At 40.2% G+C, this 22,666-nt stretch overlaps 1 protein-coding gene across 1 annotated transcript in view; it reads right to left on the reverse strand.

The window, feature by feature from the left end:
• Positions 1-22,666, reverse strand: part of iars1 (isoleucyl-tRNA synthetase 1) — a 125,975-nt gene that overhangs the window by 19,702 nt on the left and 83,607 nt on the right. The window contains exons 18-21 of the mRNA XM_048606306.1: positions 16,574-16,750; positions 14,702-14,822; positions 13,700-13,825; positions 2,923-3,069 (exon numbers count right to left, since the gene is read on the reverse strand). Of these exons, the coding sequence (XP_048462263.1) occupies positions 2,923-3,069; positions 13,700-13,825; positions 14,702-14,822; positions 16,574-16,750 (571 nt within the window). The remainder of the gene's footprint in view (positions 1-2,922; positions 3,070-13,699; positions 13,826-14,701; positions 14,823-16,573; positions 16,751-22,666) is intronic.

Consider the following 22,666-nt stretch of genomic DNA (forward strand, 5'->3'; position numbering starts at 1 on the left):
CCTGCTGTGTTCATCCAGCCCTGCACTCTGTGTTATCCCTGTATTCACTTTTCTTATTAATTGGTCTTTGCAACCTGTATTATTAGTTTTAATAATTTGTGTATAGTCAGATCATTCTGTTCATCCATTGTATTTAGACACTTGATTTTCAACATGTATTCTATATCAAATGTACATCGTACTTATCTGAAGTTCATTTGCAAAATACACACCAATTTTCCAAGTTTATTAATGCTTCCTTGTAGTTTGTCGCAGTACTCCCCCATTTCATGGATTCTCTAATTTGATGTCATCTGTATCTTTGAAATCATACTTGCAATTCCAAGTCCAAATCATCTAAGTCATGAACAACAGTGGTCCTGGCACCGCTCCTTCTGAAATTCTACTCTCCAAGATTTGGTGATCCAAATAAATACCTTTTAATCCCTAAAAAAAGGGTATAATCCTTAAGCATGAGGCAATTTGACCAACAGGTTCAGGGATGACGAGTGAATGGGACTTTGACTGAGTTAGGATAAAAGCAGTAGAGGTTTGGTAGAGTTTGAGTTTACAAAGGTTGATGATGGGATGATGACATGGAATAGGGCAGTTCCGAGGTAATAAAGGCACGGATGAGGGTTTCAACAAATGAGCTAATGTGGAGTCAAGTGATGTTACGCAGGTGGAAGTAAGTTTTCAAACTTCTTATAAGTGAGGAATGTCTTTTACAGAATCTTAGAGTTGTCACAACGCAGGGATCAGCTATTTGGCCCATCATGTTTGCATTGGCTGTTTGTTGAGCAATTCTTCTGAACGCTTCTGCTAACCTTGCATCCATCACACTATCATGCACTGCATTCCAGATCTTAAACACATGCTGTGTTAAAACATCTTTCCTCATTTCACTTCTACTTTTGTTTCCAATCACATTAAATCTGTGCTATCTCATGAGCAGGAACAGTTTCTCCCTTTCTTCTCTATCTAAACCCCTCACGATTTTTAGATACCTGTATAAAATCCCCTCTCAGCTTCCTTTTCTTAAAGGAAATCAATCCTTTTTCTCCAAATTAACTCCATTTTTGAAGTTCCACCATCTCAGAACCATTCTCACAAATCTTTTCTGCACCTTTACAAAATGTCCCCGCATCCATCCTGAGGGGGAGGCAATGGCCTAGTGGTATTATCACTGGACTGTTAATCCAGAGACCCAGATAATGTTCTGGAGACCTGGGTTCGAATCCTGCCACGGCAGATGGTGGAATTTGAATTCAATAAATATCTGGAATTACAAGTTTAATGACGACCGTGAATCTATTGCCGATTCTCTGAAAAAAAAACCCATGTGGCTCACTAACGTCCTTTAGGGAAGGAAATTACTAACCTTACCTAGTCTGGCCTACATGTGACTCCAGACCCACAGCAATGTGGTTGACTCTGAACTGCCCTCTGGGCAATTAGGGATGGCAATAAATGCCAGCCTAGCCAGTGACACCCTCACCATGTGAATGAATAAAAAAAAAAGCGTGCCTCGCAACTGGACCTAATTGTAGCCGAACTAGTGTTTTGTAAATGTTCAGTGTGGTCTTCCAAGCCCCTCTTAAAGAAGCCCAAAGTACAATATCCTTCAATGATCACTCTTCTAAACTGTCCTGCCCACACTCGGATTTACAGTCAGAGTCATACAGCACAAAAAGAGGGCCATCATGTTTGTGCCAGTCATCAAGTATCGAAATATTCCTGTCCCATTTTCCAGCACTTGGTCCATAGCCCTGTATGCTACACGTTTCAAGTGATCATCTATAACCTTTTTAAATGGTGCAATTGTTCCCACTTCCACCACCCTTTTAGGGAGAGCATGCCAGATAATCACCACCCTCTGTGTGAAAAAAAATGGATTAAATCCCTTCTGAATCTCAAGTCCTTTACTTTAAAATCTAAGACTCTATTAAGGGGAAAAGCTTTTTCATATTTACCCTATTTATCCCCTCAATTAGGGTCCCCGCCTTCTCTCTTCTGAGGAAAATAAGCCCAGCCAATCAAGGCTCTCCTCATTGCTGAAATGCTCCAGTCGAGGCAACATCCAGTGAATCTCCTCTGCACCCATTCTGGTGATATCTTACACCTAGGTTTCTCTGCTCCTGTACTTCTTTCAAAATTTGCTCTTTACTTTCACATTTTCTCTCCATTCTTCCTTCTAAGATGAATCATTTCATGTTTCTCCACATCAAACTTCTTTATCCACCTGTCCAGACACATCAACATCAATTGGGGAGGTGATGGCCTAGTGGTATACTCGCTGGACTGTTAATCCAGAGACCCAGATGACGTTCTGGGGTTCGAATCCCGCCACGGGATTGCGCCACGGCAGATGATGGAATTTGAATTCAATAAATATCTGAAATTAAGAGTCTAATGATGACCTTGAATCCATTGTTGATTGTTGGAAAAACCCGTCTGGTTCACTAATGCCCTCTAGGGAAGGAAACCGCCATCTTTACCTGGTCTGGCCTACATGTGACTCCAGGTTGACTTTTAACTGCCCTCTGGGCAATTAGGGATGGGCAATAAATGCTGCCTAGCTAGCGACACCCTCATCCCGCAAATGAATAAAGAAAAGAAAATGTCCTTTCAAGGTTCACAGCTATCCTAGTCAAGTTCACAATGCTTCCAAGTTTCATATCATCTGCAAACTCTGAAATTCTAGCTCTTATGGAATTATACATGCAAATATTAAATACTGAAAACTTACCAAAGCCTTAAACAAAGCAAGGAAATGCTACACATGCTCAGACTGCTGCATCCTGCTACAGAGCTATGACAGTTTTGTTGCACTGAAAACCAACGCAGTAAATTCTATGTTGTGTTGAACAAATTCTCATTGTAGTTGAAGTGAAATATTTCAAGCAATTTTAAATAAAACAATTGTGTTGCTTACTAGCATACCTTGAGGCTTGGCATTCACCAGCTCTAAGTTGACATACTGGAAAAGCAGGGTATCAGTCTTCATAACAGCTTCTGCTGGTGTAAATCCAGATGTCACATACAGAGTCTTTCCATTCAGACTCATCAAATCAGTTCCATTGGTTAGTTCTGGAAGAGACAAACACAGAGTCAGACTTCACGTTAAAAATGGCAGCTTTCATGAGAACTACTTTCCTTTCATTTCTGCAGTGCGCTCCAGTGCAGAAGATCAGTGACTTTAGACTACATTTTGAAAAAGGGAAGTCTTATCAATTACATCTAAAATATATTAGTTCATTTGTACACAACTTTAAAAACAAAAATCAGTATTTGAGAAAACTGAAGTTAAAGATTTGGATACAATATGCATCATAGGGTGTATTTTCATCAAGTAGGCACATAATATAGGCTTGGTGGCTGCTTCACCACCTTCCCACCATCTGAGCTCATCCCTATAATAGAGGGGGTGAGGATGCTGAAGTTGGTAGCGTGTCAACAATCTGTAAATACATCTAAGCCAAAATATGGTTGATGTGGGTCGTTAACAGGTCACTTTTTAAAGAGGTTCACAAATGGTGTGAAGTTGGGGACGGGGAAGTAAAGGGGGTGTGCGCTTTCTTCTTGCTTGCGAATCGGGGTTTGCACCTACTCAAAGAAACCACCCCAGAACTTCCTCCCTAAGCTTTTTAAACTCTTCCCTACATGCACCTCACTCCAGGATCCATGCTGTCTCCATACTGCAGTACCAGGAGCACCTACTGTTGAGCTTGTGGTTGTGTCAGTACAGGTAGAATTGCTGCCTAATAAGATTGGCCAGTTGTTCCTGAGGGCAGGACTTCCTCCCTAGTGAAGGGTGGACGTCCTAAAATACGGCAACGTAGCCTTGCCTGCAGTGTATTATGGCTGCAACATGGGCTCGTTTCAGGTCTGTTGGTTTGCTGCAGACTTTCCTTTGGTGGTGGCAGTATTAGTGGTTGTCAAAATAAGAGTTAACCCAAAATAAAAAAGAAATTTGCCACTTATTATTTCCAACCATGACAATTCAATTACTCATATTGAATCTCAATTCCAAATTGAGGCTAACATATTGCAGGAATATTTTTCTTTTGAAATCGAGAAGTGTGTGACATTATATCCAGAAGAGTTAGATTGAGGAGCAAAACCCATACAACAACTCATTTCTGAAGCAAGATTTCAAATTTTGTGATGAACAACCTCAAACTGAGAATGAACTATGTCATTCCTTACGCTGTACTTCTCTGCATATGCAAAAGTCTGAACAGGTAACTACACCAGTTAAGATGTCAGCTGGAAATTCATGAACATATTCCAGGATAACTTAATATTTGATAATCATTTTTGGGTAAACTGCTTGCTTCATTTGCTAAACATGTTTGAGAGTAAGAGCTCAAATGCGTTATGGAACAAACCAATGTCACAATATGGCCGTGGTCCGTTACACTAGTTTAGTGCTTATTTGAAAACTAAATTTCTTTTTGCACATATTATACATCTACAGTAGCTATATGGCTCCTGCATACATTGAGAATTTCTTCCTCATTATGAACCCCATAGAGACCAATAACTTTTTAATGAAAACATCAAATTGTCCAGTGAATGAATCACATGACAAAATTTCAAGTTTAACAAACCAAACTACCATTGATTAAACACTATTTTGATTGTCAACTTATACTCTGTAAAACTTAAAAGAGGGATCTTTTCTAACTCCCACCATAGCCAAACTTCGTCTTGTCTTTTAGGCGACTATTTCTCTATGAACCAGTCCAAAGCTATTCACAGATCCTTTTTCTCTTTTCCAACTGAAAAACTTCTACTCATCAAACTGACTTTCATAGTGAGGGGAAAATCAAAGATCCCTCCCTCTAAGTAAAGGTTGGCGAATATTCTAGCATTGTTTAAACCCTCACAAACTTGGTCTTATCAAACAGAGCACAAACTTTCACTTGCTGCCTCTCTCTCCCTTTTATCTCCCTCTCACATTCTTAATGGCTGATCTTGTGCAAACCTGCAACGGCTTCCCTTTTAAGAGGATCTCCAGGGCAATGTGAATCACATAGGCCTTGTATAGGGTGGAAAAGCAAATTAGCTATTTTTATGCTCTTTACTGACACCAGAATTCTTTTTCCAAGAAAAAAAAATCTGAAATCCCTCTTCTTTATGAAAAAAAAGTGAAGCTTTGAATTTCCATGGTTTAAACAAGCGTCAAACAAAACAAATACTAACTGCAATTTACGTAATTATCTAAAATCCAGAATCAAAAGTTAAATATTAGCAGGAAATTTGGCTAACTATAAACAGTAAATTACACGTTGAATAGCAGATACAACTAAGACAGGAACTTGCTTGGAAGTCCATTCAACATGTGTGTTTCAAATTCAGTGACAACATCTTTCAAAACTTGGTCTTCGTCAGGGAGAATTTCAGCTCCTCGTCTTTTAGGATTTAGCCTGGCAGCAATGCAGATGGTCAGCCTTCACCAAAATGTGATATGTCTGCAGAACCTCCTCAATTATGCTTGCAAGAATCTGGATGACCTAAATCTAGCAAAGTTATCTTTAAGTAGCAAAAGAAGCCATACCAATTTCATATTTGCTTATTCTCAGCTTCTGGATCTAGCCTTCATGTTCTTTCAGCCTGTATGAACAACACCACTGAGATCATCATCTGAGTGTGTTTCCATGTCTCCTTTTATATGGTTTCAATCAGCTTCAGTCTTCAGTTGAGGTTTCAGTCTTCGTTTCCTTAGAAACTGCACAAATATGTTTGCATTCTTAGTTTCCCTTTAGAGTTTAGATCGGTCTTAAAATAAGTTCAAGCTTTAAGGCACAAATTCCATCACAATACCCTGAAGCTCCCACCCCTCACCTATAAAATTCTATATTACCTTGGAATTTAGTAGACCATGTAATGTATAACCACTTAGAAAACCTGACAATCTACCAACCATCTGCACAATTGGCTTGTCATTTTTTTTTAAAAAGTGTGCAGATCTTGTTTCTTTTTCCCAAGGAAACAATCTGAGTTGAACCATGCAGAAATGTTTCAATATTTTCCTTTACAGTCATACATCACAGAAACAGGGCCTCCAGCCCACCATGTCAACGCCAACCAACAGACACCAAACTATCTGTAATCCCAATTACCTGCACTTGCCCTGACATTTTAAGTGCTCATGCAGATGCTTCTTAAAATGTTGAGAGTACCTGACTCCACCACCCTCTCAGCGGCACACTGTATATTTCTACCAGCCTTTGGGTGAATTTTGTATTCGTGAGATCCTCTCTAATCCACTTACTCCTCACCTTAAACTTATGCCCTCTGGTCTTAAACATGTCTCCTGGGAAAAGATTCTCATGATCTACCCTAGCTATGGCTCGCAATTTATAAATCTCCGTCAGATCTCTCCTCTGCCTCATTTGCTCTAGGGAAAAACAAACCCAACCTATCCAGTCTCTCCTCATAACTGAGACATTCCAACCCAGGGAGCATCCAGGTGAATCTCCTCTGCATCCTCTCTAATGCAATCATGGTCTTCTGATAGCATTGCAACAAGAACGAAGCATTCCACCTATGGCCTAACCAATGTTTTGTCAAGTTGTAACAGGACTTCTCTGATCCTATATTCCACACCTTGGCTAATGAGGTCAAGCATTCCATATGCCTGCTTCACTACCCTATCTACCTGTGCTAATACCTTCAGGGATTTATGAACTTGTACACCAAGGTTCCTTAGTTTCTCACGACTCTCTTGAGACCTACCATTCCTTGCGTAAATCATTCATTTATTAGACCCCAAAAACCTCTCACTTCGCAGGATTAAATTCCATCTGCCATTGCTCTGACCAATTTACCAGATGATCAGTCTCAGACTGTAGTCTGACACCATCCTCTTCACAATCAATAGAACTACCAATTTTCATGTCATCTGCAAACTTACTAATTACGTCATCTACATTCACATCCAAATTGTTAATGCACATAACAAACAGCAAGCGTCCAAGCACCGGTCTCTGTAGTACAAGTTTCCAATCACAAAAACAACCCTCCACCATCACCACCTGCCTCTGAATGTTAACCCTATTGCAAGTCAATTTTGGATGCTGTTTGCCAGCTTGCCTTGAATTCCATGGGCTCTTACCTTCTTTGTCAAAGGCCTTACTGAAATCCATATAAACCACATTAATATATTCATTCACCTTTGCAAAAATACTCAACTAAATTAGTCAGACAGAATCTCCCTCCAACAAATTCATGCTGACTATCCCTGATCAATCCCTGCCTTTTCCAAGTTGGTTAATCCTGTCCCTCAGAATTTTTTCCAATAATTTTCCCACCATTGATATTAGACTAACTGGTCTTTCATTAGCTGACCTATCCCTGTTGCCTTTTTTGAACAAAGCTACGACATTTACAAAGCACAAACTTGTGGTAGAAAAGGTTGTTATTAAAAGTCAAATGCCATTCACCTTTCTTGATGCAGTTCCAAAAACCAATGTCCCCATTTAAATTGTATCCATCAAACTTTCATGGTGTATTGCAATCACAACTTGGAAACATGACAAAGTAATTAGTCCATTTAACACCATTTTAAACTACGCAAATCTGTAGAACTGAGCTTTGTGCATTAAGACCACAGCCCACTACTTAGCCCATTATTTAAGGTTGCAAATAAGAGTATTTATTCACTTGAGAGATGTGGGCATCGGTGGCTGGGCCAGCACTTATTGCCCGTCCCTCGTTGCCCTTGAGGTTGTGATGGTGAGCTGCCTTTTTGAATCACTGCAATGCTATAATCCTGATATCCAAGGTAGTCTGTCAATAACACTATATAAGTTAGGGTCACCAGATTCCTTTTAGAAATTCCTAAAACAAACACTCAAGCTTGACCCTTATGTCAACATTTAATGTTCAGAAGATATCAGAACAGAACTGAGTGATACTGACAAAAGTGCATGGCTAATAGATTCTGCATGTCCTGCATTTGCCCTCTCATTGTTTTTGGAGTATAAATAATGTGCATGGTCATGCATTCTTTCAACTCAAATGTAATATCTGATCTAAAGATGGTGTTAAAATCTGAGGGAAAAGACAGCCAAATTTTAAACAAACTGATTGAAAAAGTGTTTAATTTAAAAAGGGTAGTTTACACCTGGAGGAATGTAAATGATTATTTAAAATTACAGATAATATGACAAGGAATACTATCATATGTAACCTGAACAAACATGATTTAATTGGAAGTTATGACAATTTCAATTACCTTTAAAGCTAATTAAAATTCAGAATGTGGCTTTCCACAATTGTGCATACAGTGCAATTTTGCTGTACGTATTTAAAAGAATTAATAACTTAATTTTTTTATTCACTTGTGGGACGTGAGTATCACTGACTGGCCAGTACTTATTGTCCATCCTTAATTAAAAGACTTCGGTAGATTTAAGGATAAGAAATTAATGTTGGCATCAGGACTCTTGCAATCACTGAAGAATTGGCAGGAGTCCCATGTCTCTTCTGCAGGGGACGGTTCACCAGAATTAAACTTCCACAACGCACTTAACTGGCCAATGTTGAGCCTTTGAAGATTTAGGACTGAAGGGTGAAAATGCACCCCACAAGAGTTGCTGGCAAATGAGAGAACATCAGCTCTTCCCTGCACGGTGAGTGTCACCTGCAGTGTTGCAATTGCTGGCAATGCTGTCACCACGTGGATTGACAAGGAGCCCAGAACCCAGGTAAGTGAGGACTTTGGAGGGGTAGGGGGTGCGGTTCATTGAAGGGGAACTTACATTAGGAGGTACTGGGAGCAGAAGACAGGGCAAGGTAGTGGCTCTCAGCATGCCTCCTACTTGCCAATCAGGCATTGAGTGCATTTGAATGTTGAACACCAACTGGAGGCCACAATTTGCTTTATGCGAATAATTCCACTGCTGCTATTGGTTAAAATACCACAGTGGCAACCAACTTAAGGCCCTCAATTAGTGCCCAGATAGGAAGTTGTCCAAAACGTTAGGAGGCAGGAAGATGCCAGGTTCCAAACTCCAAGAGGGATTAAATTCTGTTCAAGCTGGCTGCTATCAATAATAGAACAATGAACTCCATACAACAGGGATTCACAATAGTTTTTTTTGGAAAATACAAGAAAATAAAGGTATCATTATGAAAGAATAAAAGTAGGAGATTATACAGATTCGGTACTTTATTTGTTTATCACGGTGGGTGATGGCAGTAAAGGCTTACATTTAAACCACAGCAATGTATCTAAGCATTTAAGAATACAGGCATTTTAATTAAGTCATCAATAAAATATGGTATGCATCTTTGGTAAACATTTAAATTAAAAATGCATTTTTTTGGACCAGCCTCTTATAGGGCATTATTTAACAGAATACGCATGAAAAACAAATTAAAATTGGTTTTAGAAGCAAACAATTTTATCTTTCTGTCTAAATTCAAAGCTCCATTTTACCAATTTGTACTACAACACAACCATCTGAATGCACAGGAATCACTTTTCTACCCACCTCACAACAAAGGTGACCAGTTACACAGGGCAGAAACAAAATACAAGAACAAGTAGAGGTACAAACAGGAACAAAAGAATTGATTTAAACAACTCAATTATAAATAGGTATTGTATAATGTTCACTGTTTTCACATTTTCAGCAAGGTTAGCCTGCAGTAATCAATTAGCATCCGGTACTGTAAGGAGGAGGCAAATCTTTGCTATTATTGCACACCAAACAGGAAATGGTGTTCTGTGACTGACGGGAATTGCAACAATGCTATGCAGTGTAACTAATAGTTTTCTAGCATCTTTTTCTGACACAGAAAAGCTCTGTAGGTACCAATTATTTTGAAGGATGAAATGATACATGCTTGTATATCTCATTGCTGGCTGTTGCTAAAAAAGGGCACAAATATGGGGGCATATGACAACTGAGTGAAATCACAACAGCAAGAGATGTATTTGACTTTTTGAATTCAGAGTTCCTAAAGCACACCACATGGGCTGTACAGGTAAAGGTCTGTGGCACTGCCTGTCCCTGGTAATCAAAGAACAGTGTAGCAGGGCAGCATCTATTCTACATTTCAAATTACTTATGCTTTATTCTACTTATTATTTCAGTAGAGACTGGTACAATTTCATGTCTCCATTTTGTCACACTACAAACTATTCTTCATTCATAGCTAGGACAGATCAGAGAAAATGCTGGGTTCTTCAATTTTGAAGTCTCAAATATTGAACTTTATACTTCACATGTGTCAAAACTACAACTGTCAACCATTGGATTTTCAAAATGTATTTGTTTCTGGATAAGGGTGACATTACACAGGGTATTTTAATGCTATACTTCAGACTTGCTGAGGTGATGGGAGCTGTATCTCCCAATGTCGAGAGGTAATAAATTCAAATTTTAACTTAGAAGGAAAAGGTATGTATCCTCAAACCCCAGGATGTTGTGTGAATTAGCAGACAATTTGAAGGCTGATGGCCATTCCCAAGATTGTGCATGATAAACAGGCACAATGTGATGCTAATAGTTATGTGTCTGTCAGGGTAAAGGTTGCACCTGAAAGATTAAAAATATTGGGTCATGGTTTTACGCTGCCAAATATTTCCAGTGAAATGTGTTTCATTTCTGGCTTCTTGGCACAAAGTCATCATGAACATGATTCATAAATTAGGAGAAGGTTCTGTTCGTTGGAGAAATGAGAACTCATTTATATTACGTATACATACATGTGAAGGTCTCACCTTCTCAACTTTACTCCTTGCCTCAGGTATGGTGTCCCTCAGGTTAAACTCACCACCAGTCATCCCTAATGAGTGCTGCCTCTGGTCCTCTGGGACTATGCAATTTTACATGTAAAAGGAAAGCTCATCAAACAGTTGACTGTAAGGATTCAACACACAAGTACCAACACCAGTGGACACACAGTCTATTTGAAACATGCTGCTTTACATCCTAGTTCTATGATGATATGTTTACAACAAACGCCATTCTCTTGACATAATATTGCATCAAAATGGATACCCGCTAAAACTCAACCATAGGCAGCCAGCACAGAGATCCAGACTTTCATTTCAGTGGCTACGATGAATTTTTGGAATTGATCTTTCATTGCTGGCACAACAAATCTTAGAACAATTGGCAGCACTTCTGTACTGCCAAAACAATTTCACAAAATAAGAATCACAGCATCTGTTGGCTATCCTGTGAACCCAAAACATTTATCAGAATTAATAATCACTCCTTGTCTACAGTATAGCCCTGTGATAATTAATCTTGGATTGCAAGTAATGTGTTAGTGACAAAGGATCAACTCAACATAGATTCACATTTATAAATCACTAGAGAGCAAAATCCTAATTTGAATGGGATCTCATGGCCTTTGGAAACACCAAAACTGCCCATCAACTTTTGAAATTTTATATAGAGAACATTCAACAAGAAACAAGCAGATCTACAGATTTTTGAAAGATTCCCTGGGTATATTGTGTAACATTTGGTGCTGTCTCTAGCTGCTCCTAATTTTAAATTTAATACATTAAGTAACAATACTCTTCGATTGCCTTGACCCAAGTATTTGTTATGCCTTGTCAAATAAATCTCAATGCTACCATGAATGTCCAGACTCAAAAAGGAAAGACGACAAAGGAAAGGTGAAAATAATATTTGTCAAGATTTAATGTGGACAACGGAGGTCTTGTCCATCAGCTTAAGAATCGGTAGGGGGCCTGTGCCACACTGTTATGGCACAGAAGCCTTGGCACTATTGGCACTGACCCATGACCGCAATCAGTGAGGATAGATGACGACACCTTCTCCACAATCATCCTCAACACCGCAGCTCCACAAGGCTGCATACTCAGCCCTTTACTGTACTCCTTAAAAACTCATGACTGTGTGGGCAAATTCAGCTTTAACTCCATTTATAAATTTGCTGATGACACCACTGCTGTGGGTCTGATCTCAAACAACCACGAGACAGAGTACAAGAAAAAGATAGACAACTTTCTGGCATGGTGTAAAGACAACAATCTCTCCCTCAATGTCAGCAAAATAGAAGAGTTTGTATTGACTTCAGGAAGCAAAATGGAGGACACACCCCTGTCTGTATCAACGGTGCTGAGGTGGAACTGGTCGAGAGCTTCAAGTTCCTAGGAGTAAATATCACCAAACTATCCTGGTCCATCCACGTCGACACTACAGTCGAGAAGGCACACCAATGCCTCTTTCTCAGAAGGCTAAGGAAATCTGGCATGCCCACAAATGGACTGTTTCAGTATGAGTCAATGTGAATGGTGCTGAACATTGTGCAATCAGTAGCGAACATTCCGCCCTCTGACCTTATGATTGAGGGAAGGTCATTGATGAAGCAGGTGAAGATTGTTGGGCGTGGGATACTACATCAAGGAAGTCCTGCAGAGATGTCCTGGAGCTGAGATGACTAACCTGTAACAACCACAACTATCTTCCCTTGTGCCAGCTATGACTGCTACCAGCAGAGAATTTTTGTCCTATTCCCATTGATTCCAATTTTGCTAGGGCTCCTTGACATCACAATCGGTCAAATGCAGCCTTGGTGTCAAGGAAAAGCACTCTTATTTCACTCTTTTGTCCATGTTTGAACCAAGGCGTAACAATGTGTAATCAGAAGCCGAGTGGTCCTGGTGGAAACCAAACTGCAACTGTTAACAAGCAAGTCACTGCCACTTGATAGCAGTGCTGGTATTACCTTCCATCTCTTTACTAATGATTGAGAGTAGACAGATAGGCAATAATTGACTGGGTTGGATTTGTCATGCATTTTGTGAACAGGACATACCTGGATAATTTTCCACATTGTTGGGGAAATGCCAGTGTTGTAGCCACACTGGAACAGCTTGGTTAGGGGTACGTCAAGTCTGGAGCACGTCTCCAGTACTTCTTCAGGTCCCACAGCTTTTGCAGTATCCGATGTCTGCAACTCTTTTTTGATATCATGTGAAGTGAATGAATTGCTAAAGGCTGGCATCTATGATGCTGAGGGCCTTTGGAGGGTGCCGAGACGGATCATCCACCAGCACTTCTGGGTGAAGATTAAGGGAAATGCTTCAGCCTTATCTTTTGCATTGATGTTCAGAGCTTCCCCATCTTTGAATGTGGGGTTACTTGTGGAGCCTCCTCCTCCACTGAGTTTTTTCTTTAATAGACCCCTACAGTGTAGAAACAGGCCCTTTGGCCCAACAAGTCCACACTGACCCTCAGAGCATCCCACCCAGACCCATCCCCCTATAACCCACCTAATTTACACATCCCTGAACACTACAGGCAAGTTAGTATGTCCAATCCACCTAGCCTGCACATCTCTGGATGTGGGAGGAAACCCACGCAGACACGGGGAGAATGTGCAAACTCCACGCAGACAGTCACCCAACGGTGGAATCGAACCTGGGTCCCTGGTGCTGTGAGGCAGCAGTGCTAACCACTGAGCCACCGTGCTGCCCTGTTGTTTTATTCTACTTGATGTGGTAGGGCTGCAGTGCCATAAATCAACCAGAAAATTATAGCAATTCACGACTTACATCATATCTCATTCTCATCTGAATTTGATGGTTAATTTGCATGTTGAAAGCAATATGCATTGCAAAGACACTCCTATTATCCGAGAAAAACGTGGCTCAATAACTTAAAAGAAACTAATGAAGAATCACAGGATAGAATATTTCCAAAACTAAGAACATATTTACCACTGTTATCATGATAGATAGCTATTTTGGTTGTCTGCAGTTTAAATATGTTGACGATCACATTTTTCAGCTTGACAAAGTCCAGAACATTATCTCCCTTTGGATTTTCCAGTAGTACCACACCATCTGAAAAATGAATCAAGATTTTTACTTCAATAATGAGAACTGGGTTTTGATTCAATAACATCACCTTTGACAAACTTTTTTTAAAACATGGCATTTGTTATTTTGAGTTCACTCTAATTGCTCATTAAGAGTCAGGGCCAGAATTATTACTGAAGCTATTAATCCAAATTAGCAGGCATATTCCAGGTGGTTATGCAAGCTACACAGAAACACAAGCAGATACAATGATCCAATTAAAATAATTCACCCTCTTTAGACTGCCACATTGCCACAACTTTTCATGGTCAGCTCACTTTTTATTGTTGCATTAATCCATCATCATGCATCGACAAATTCAACCAGAAATCCATAGAGAAACATGTTTTGTAAACCTGATAATTTAGTCACTTAATGTGGAATCCACATACTCGACCCAAGTGGACCTAACTCATTTAAGATGATACAATTCAGTTGCAGTCTGGCAAGAGTCAAAGTTTGAGGAATTATAAATGTGTTTATGGATATTCATGGAGTATAATTGAACCAATCTTTGCACAGATGAATTTTCAATTCTGTCTACTATCCATGACGGTACTAGCTTGCAGGATTACCCAGAGCCTCAATGGAAGAGTCCTAATATCTTACACCTACTCCTACAAATGTAGTCCATTGATTTGCCTGGTAAAAATCAACACTGCCCTTGGTTCCAATTTGTCTGCAGCCACTTCAATTACAGCCTGTTCAAGCAGCTGCTTGCATGGTACTTGCGATGAGGATTAATTACTTACTTTTCAAAACATACAGCAATCTTCTCCATTTCAGTTTATAATTTTAAAAAGTCTTAAAATAGTCATTGTCTTTATAACAAATATATTAAAATACGTTTCTCATTCTTACCTTGCTTGTTTCCATCCACGCACACCTTAAGATTGATATATGCACAAGCAAGGCCCAAAACAGGAGCATCAACAGTTGAGGCTCCTTTCACGAGTGTCAAATCTAGATTTGAGTGCTTCAACTACCAACAAGAGAAGAATAAAAAGGTAATGCCTCTTGTTCTGACTCCCTTCATATTTTTCTCCAAACATTACATTGGCACTCCCTTGTAAAAAGGGAATATTGTTACAAGTCACACACTAAAGATGAAAAATATTTGCTACAAACACAACAATTAAAAAATGATTTTCCTCTTCCTTTAAGAACTGAAACCTGCTGTGAGTATATGTTTAGTATCCCATCCACCCACCCAGGATGATTCAAAGCTGCTGTCCTCAATAAAAACAAATCAGCCATTTCAAGAAGCATTAGAACATTTCACTGGAATAGACCAGAGGAAGAAGGCATGACAAATTTCTAAATTTCTAGATATCTAACTAATAGAAAACACATTATAAAACGTTAAAAAATGTCCACTTTTTCTATCCTAACATCACAGTTAACGTCCTGTATAGAATTTACTTTGACTGAATAAAACAGGATTCTTTTTTGTTGGTCAATCATGCAATGAGCTCACCTGCAGGAAGGACCTAATCACACCTTCTTTTAATTCTTAACTCTTAAAAATAAATTCTATTATACCTTACTGAAAACTATAAATACCCTATACTTAACAATTACATGGAAATCTATTAATGGAACAAAACTTCCACTTTATATATCAGATATGCAGAATTAGTCTTTCTTTATTCATTTTTGGGATGTGGGCATTGTAGCTGGGCCAGCATTTATTGCCCATCCCCTGATGGCCCTTTAGAAGGTGGTGTTGAGCTGCCTTCTTGAACTGCTTTAATCCCTGTGGTTTAGGTGCACCCATAATGCCATCAGGGAGCCAGTTCCAGATTTTGATCCAGCAATACTGAAGGAATGGAGATATATTTCCAAGTCAGGATGGTGAGTGGCTTGGAGGGAAACTTGCAAGCGGCGGTGTTCCCATGTGTCTACTATCCTTGTCTTTCGAGGTGGCAGTGATTGTTTGTTTGGAACCTACTGTCTAAAGAGCCTTGGTGAATTTCTGCAGTGCATTATGTAAATCGTACACACTGCTGCTACTGAATAATGGTGGTGGTGTGGTGTTTGTGGATGTGGTTCCCATCAAGTGGGCTGTTTTGTCCTGGAAAAGTGTCATGCTTCTTGAGAGCTGTTGGAGCTGCACTTATCCAGGCAAATGGGAAGCATTTCACCACACTCCTGACTTGTGTCTTGTAGCTGGTGAACAGTCTCAGGGAGTCAGTGTGTTACTTGCTGCAACGTTCCTAGTCTCTGACCTGCTCTTGCCACTGTATTTCAGTAGGAAAACCGATTGGCCTAACATCACTGATGTAAAAGCCAAGAGGGATACAGTGAGTGGTGCAATGGCTCAGCGGTTAGCACTACTGCCTCACAACGTCAAGGACCCAGGTTCAATTCCAGCCCTGGGTTTTGACCAGGTGCTCTGGTTTCCTCCCACAGTCCAAAGATGTGCAGGTTAGATTGATTGGCCATGCTAAATTGTCCACAGTGTGCACGGATGAGTAGTCTAGGTGGATTAGCCATGGTAAATGCAGGTTTACGGAGATAGGTTAGGGATCAAGGTGGGATGCTCTTTAGAGGGTCCATGCAGACTCGATTGGCCAAATGGCCTCTTTCTACACTGTAGGGATTCTATGATACACAATACTGAACAAAGCCACATTTCAACTTCGTATCAAATGTAACCACATACATTCAAAAATATCATGAAACTCAGATTAAGAATGTGCAAGACAGGAGATAAAAAGTTAGAAGCTTTACCTGTGCTTTTTCCTGTATAATCACTCCAGCAGAAATTGGAACTGGGTAGGGCTTCAATGAGGCTTTGATAGTTCCTAAGATAAAGTCAATGTGACTCTGAATGACATTGTCCAAATACTCTCCTTTTGGCTCGGAGCTGTAGTAAACAGTGATCTCATCTGAGGGCACCAGATGGGCCTGTGTGTACAATTTTGTAAAAGCCGATGTCATTTCCTGTCATCATTCCTGGACCAAGTTTGTGATTGAGCACGCTGACAAGGTGGTACAAGTTGACGACTAAGGTGCTGCACTATCAAGTAAAGGGATTCTATTAATTATCAAAAATGTCCCAATCTCTCAATGTTAGATGACATGAAGCGTACTGAATGCTTGCTTTGCAAGTAAGCAGATGCAACACATCATGGGGAAGTTAGCCTTCTTTTTAAATTAACAGACTACGTAAATATATGGATTCTAAGATATTAAAAAATCAAAAATATTTGTCCATTAGGAACAGATAGCAATTTATCACCTTTGTGGAATTATCAATATTCAGCATGACTGAAGTATACACCAAAAAAAAAACTGAAACTTGCATTGTTATAAATAGAATATCAAATACCAACAAGAAATGTTATTACTTTCAAAAACCATTGACAATAAAAAAAACAGAGCATTGTAAAAATTGTATGATAAAAGTCTTTACTCATTCTAACTTTGGGTAAAAATTGATCACTTCAGATGAATAGTGCTATGGCACGTTATCAACAATATAATTTAGGTTTTAAAATACTGAGACCAATCTCAAAATGCATTGTACTCGTTATATTATCTGAATGCAGGAACTGAATATTTTGGAAAGCATAATGTAAGTATGAACAGATATGTCTCAATAAAATTAATTAGAAAAAAACTCTTAAGTATTTCATCTTCCCCAAGTTAGAAAATTATTTTTTATCTTCTGAATAACCTGTAGTTACAGATTATTTGGTGAAAAGCCAACCTCAAGGAAATCCATAATAGCTTTGTTGTGGCACATAACCAAATGTCAATAACCATTGCTATGAAATAAAATATAAACATATTGATTTGAAAAGAAATAAGCTATTCAATATATTAGCCTCAAAGGCAGAGTTGCCAAAATTTTGCACATTCATAATTAAAGCATTCGGTATGCAGGAATATAGATGATTGTTTAATCCACTTTAAAACAAAGCTGCCTTCATGATGATTGAACGAATGGGGATTCGCTACCTGGCCCAAATTGTGGCAAATGTGAATAAATACAAATTACTTTAATCAGTTTAGACACCAATCATTTTGTGCCCTGCAGAAAAAAACAAAACTGAACCTGACAGAAAATGTCAACTGAATACAAGTTGATTCTGGAAGGCTAATAACCTCTCCAGTTTTCACTCTTGAGAAAAAGTTGTATTAAAACAACTAAAACCTATTCAACTAAAGTTAAAAAAAAACTTAAGTGACAAAAACAGAAATCGCTGGAAAAACTCAGCAGGTCTGGCAGCATCTGGGGAGAGAAATGAGAGTTAGTGTTCAGGACGCTTCTTCAGGTCACTGGACCCGAAACGTTAACTCTGGTTTCTTTCCACAGATGCTGCCAGACGTGCTGAGATTTTCCAGCAATTTGTGTTTGTTTCTGATTTCCAGCATCTGCAATTCTTTCCTTTTATTTTGTTTAATATTTAAGTGCATTTCTTTTAAGCTATACATTAAGAATATCAATCCAAAAGTCAGGCAATCTAGCTTTATGAACTATTAAAAAATAAAAATCAGCATGTACTATTTCAATAGAATTGCTTTGAGGAAATTTGAAAAATATCTTGACAAGTTTATGAAACATATACACCTGTTAACGAGTGGGGGCAGGTTTTAAGGACTAAGGCATTCTGAAGTTAACATAATTTCATACTGTAGACTGTGGTGTTCAGTAACATTCACAAAATGATATAGTTGTATAATTTAAGCTTAATGATATATAAACAAAGAGCATTCATTAGATGATTACTTAAGCATTGATAAAAGATACTTATTGACACTGGTGTTGAGTTGCAGAATTAAAAAGTTGTGAACTTGTAAAGTTTCCCTTTGTGAGTAAATCTGAAACAGAGTAAAGATTGACTTCTGGTCTCCTCCTTTACCAACTGAAAGCTGTGCTGCCAGCTTCCAGTTGGCAAGATGATCATGGCTGTACTCCTACATGAACTTCACTTTCCCACCCTAACTTCAGAGAGTCATAGAGTCCTACAACACGTAGACAGGTCCCTCAGCCCAAACTGATACATTCTGACCAAAATGTCCATCGATACCAACCCCATTTCCCTGCACATGGCCCATATCCTTTTAAAACATTCCTATCCATGTATTCGTCCAAATACCTTTTAAATGTTAATGTAGCTGCCTCAATCACTTCCGCAGGCAACTCATGCCCTATGTGTACCACCCTCTGTGTAAAAAAGTTGCTCCTCGGGTTTCCATGTATTCTTTCCCTTCTTACCTTAAAATGATGCCTCGATTTCCCAAACCTATCCATGACTGTCATGATCTTATACACTTCTCCAAGATACCCTCTCAATCTCCTACGCACTAAAGAAAGAAGTTCTAGCTTGTCTAACCTCTCACTTTAGCTCAATCCCTTGAGTCCTGGCAACACCTTTGTAAATCTCCTCTGCACTCTTTCCAGTTTAATAACATCCTTCCTATAGCAAGGTGACCAAAACTAAACACAATACTCCAAGAATGGCCTCACCAACATCCTGTACAACTGCAGTATAACTTCCCAACTTCTATACTCAATGCCCTGACTGATAAGGCCAGTGTGCCAAAAGCCATCTTCACTGCCCTGTCTTCCTGTGACTCCACTTTCAGAGAACCGTGCACCTGAACTCCAACGTTCCTCTGTTCCTCTACACTCCTTAAAGCCCTACCATTCACCATGAAACTCCTACCTTGATTTGATTTTCCAAAATGCAACACCTCACACTTAACCGATATTAAATCCCCTTTACCATCTCTTGGCCCACTTCCTGCTGCAATTACTGATAACCTTCCTCACTTGTTCACGATATTACTTATTTTAGTGTCATCCGCAAACTTACAGATCATCCTTGTACGTTCTCATCCAAGTCACTGATATAGATAACAAACAGCAATGGGCCCAGTACTGACCCTGAGTCACACCACCAGTCACAGGCCCCAGTCTGACAAGCATCCTTCCACTATTACTTTCTGCTTCCCACCATCAAGCCAATTGTGCATCCAATTTGCCAGCTCTCCCTGGATTCCATGTGATCTAACCTTCCAGAGCAGCCTACCATGTGGAACCTTATCAAAAGGCCTTACTGAAATCCTTATATACTACGTCTACCCTTTTTGAATAAGGGAACAACATCTGCTCCTCTCCAGTCTTCCAGGACCTCACCCGTGGCTAACGATGATGAAAATATATCAGCCAGGGCCCCTGCAATTTCTTCTCTAGCCTCTTGCAGAGCTCTTGGATATATCCGGTCACGACCAGGAGATTTATGGACATTCATACGTTCTAATACTTCCAGTACTTCCTCTACTGTGATATGGACTGTCTCCAAGATATCGCCACTAGCTTCCCCAAGTTCCCAAATCTTCAGGTCTTTCCCCACTGTAAACACAGAGGAGAAATATTCATCGAGGACCTCATCCATCTCCTGAAGTTCCACACATACATGTCCACTTTGGTCCTTGAGGGGTCCTATTCTCTCTCCAGTTATTCTTTTTCCATTAATATACTTAAAGAATCTCTTTGGATTCACCCTAATCGTCTCAGTGGAAGCTATCGCATGCCTGCTTTTCACCCTCCTGATTTCCTTCTTCCGTAAACTCCTGTATATCCCCTATACACCTCCAGGGATTCCCTTGATCCCAGCTGCATGTGCTTAAGCCATGCCTCTTCCTTTTTTCTGGTCAAAGCCTCAATACCGCTGGTCATCCAGGGTTCCCTACTCCTGCCAATCTTGCCCTTTGTCCTTACAGGAACATACAGGCATGAACTCTAGCTATCACACTTTTAAAGGCCTCCGCTTGCCAGAGGTCCCTTTGCCTGCAAACAAACTACTTCAATCAACCCCTGCAAGCTCCTGTCTAATTCCATCAAAATTCGCCTTGCCCCAATTTAGAACTTGAACCTGCAGACCAGTTTTATCCTTCTCCATAACTATTTTAAAATTATTAGAACTATGGTCACTGGTCCCAAAGTGTTCCCCCACTGTCAGCTCAGTCACCTGTTCTGCCCTATTTCCCAACAATCGGTTGAGTTTTGCCCCTTCCTGAGTAGGAACCTCTATATACTGCTTGAGGAAACTTTCCTGAACACATTTAACAAATTCCACCTCATTTAATCCATTATCACTTTGTTAGTCTTTGTTAGGAAACTTAAAATCCCCCACAATGACTACCCAATTGCCCCTGCAAATCTCCCCAGTCTCCCTGCATATTTGTTTTCTAATACCCGTTGACTATTTGAGGGCCTATATTACAACCCAATTAATGTCACCATCCCGTTCTTATCTATTAGCTCCACCCACAAAGATTCACTGGATGACCCCTCAGTTATTTCATCTCTGACTACTGCTGTGATACTCCCCTTAATCAAAAATTAAACTCCCCCCTCCCCTCTTTCCTCCATCTCTGTCTTGCCTAAAGCACCTGCACCCTGGCACATTAAGCTGCCAATCCTATCCCTCCCTTAGCCATGTTTCTGTAACAGCTATAATATCCCAGCCCCACGTACCTATCCACGTCCTGAGTTCATCCGCCTTACCTGTTAGCCCTCTTGCATTGAAACAGATGCAATTTAATCCAACAGGCATTCCTTGCTCCCTGTCCTGTTCCAGCCTGACCTGTCTCTTCAACTTGCTACCTCTGATTACTGTATCTCTTTCCAGCCTCGCACCTGCCTCCCTGCTGTTGAGGATCCCACCCCCCTGCCAATCTAGTTTAAACCGTCCCTTGCAGCACTAGTAAATCTGCTGCCAGGATATTGGTCCCTTTTGAACAGGTCACCTCTGCCCCAGAAAAGATCCCAATGATCCAGGAATCTGCCCCCATTCTTTAGCCACACATTCATCTGTCATAACCTGTTATTCTTACCCTCACTAGTCCATTGCACTGGAAGTAATCCAGAGATTACCACCAAAGTCCTGGTTTTTAAACTTTTTTCCTCGCTCTCTATAATCACTCCGCAGGACCTCATTCCTTTTTCTACCGATGTCGTTTGTTCCAACGTGCACAATGACTTCTGGCTGCTTACCCTCCCCTTGAGGATGTTCTGCAGCCACTCAGACATCCTGAACTCTGGCACCCAGGAAGCAACACATCATCCTGGATTCCCGTTTGCGGCCACAAAATCTCCTGTCTGTCCCCTTAACTATCGAGTCTCCTATCACTAAAGGTTCCATTTACCTTTACCCTTTCCTGCAGTGCCCCAGACTGCTGCTTTCCTACGAACGGTCAACCACCCCAACAGTATTCAAAACGGTATACTTGTTTTTAAAGAGAATTCCTGCACTCTCTGCCTACTCCCTTTGCCTTTGCTAGCGGTCATCTAGCTATTCTTTGCCTGCACCTTAGGTGTGACCACCTCACTGAAACTCTTTTCTACGATGCACTCAGCATCTTGGGCGATCCTAAGTGCATCCAGCTATAGCTGCTTAACACGGTCTCCCAGGAGCTGCAGCTGGGTGCACATCCCATAGGTGTAGCCATCAGGGACAATGAAAATCTCCCCGAGCTCCCACATCCTGCAGGACCAGCATGCCATTGCCCTAACTACCACTTCAAATGCTCTAAGATTAAACAGCCAAGTTAAAAGGACTTTACTAGAGCTTACCTATAATTTTTTGCTGAACTGCTGCTCACCGAAGCCTTTGGAGCCAACACTTCATTTCTTACTCTGCTACCAACAAATTTTCAAGAGCACATCTCTCCCAATCTTTTTTTGTTGGTTAGAGGAGGGAAGGAAGGAGGCAAGTGACTGCTTCTAGGCTCTAATCCATGCACCAAAGCGATACCTCTCCCTCTCAGTCACCCTCTGCTATTTTATTAGACCCCAAGAATCCACTA

The sequence above is a fragment of the Rhincodon typus genome, chromosome 16, assembly GCF_021869965.1.
Source record: "Rhincodon typus isolate 14 chromosome 16, sRhiTyp1.1, whole genome shotgun sequence".
NCBI classification, from domain to species: Eukaryota; Metazoa; Chordata; class Chondrichthyes; order Orectolobiformes; family Rhincodontidae; genus Rhincodon; species Rhincodon typus.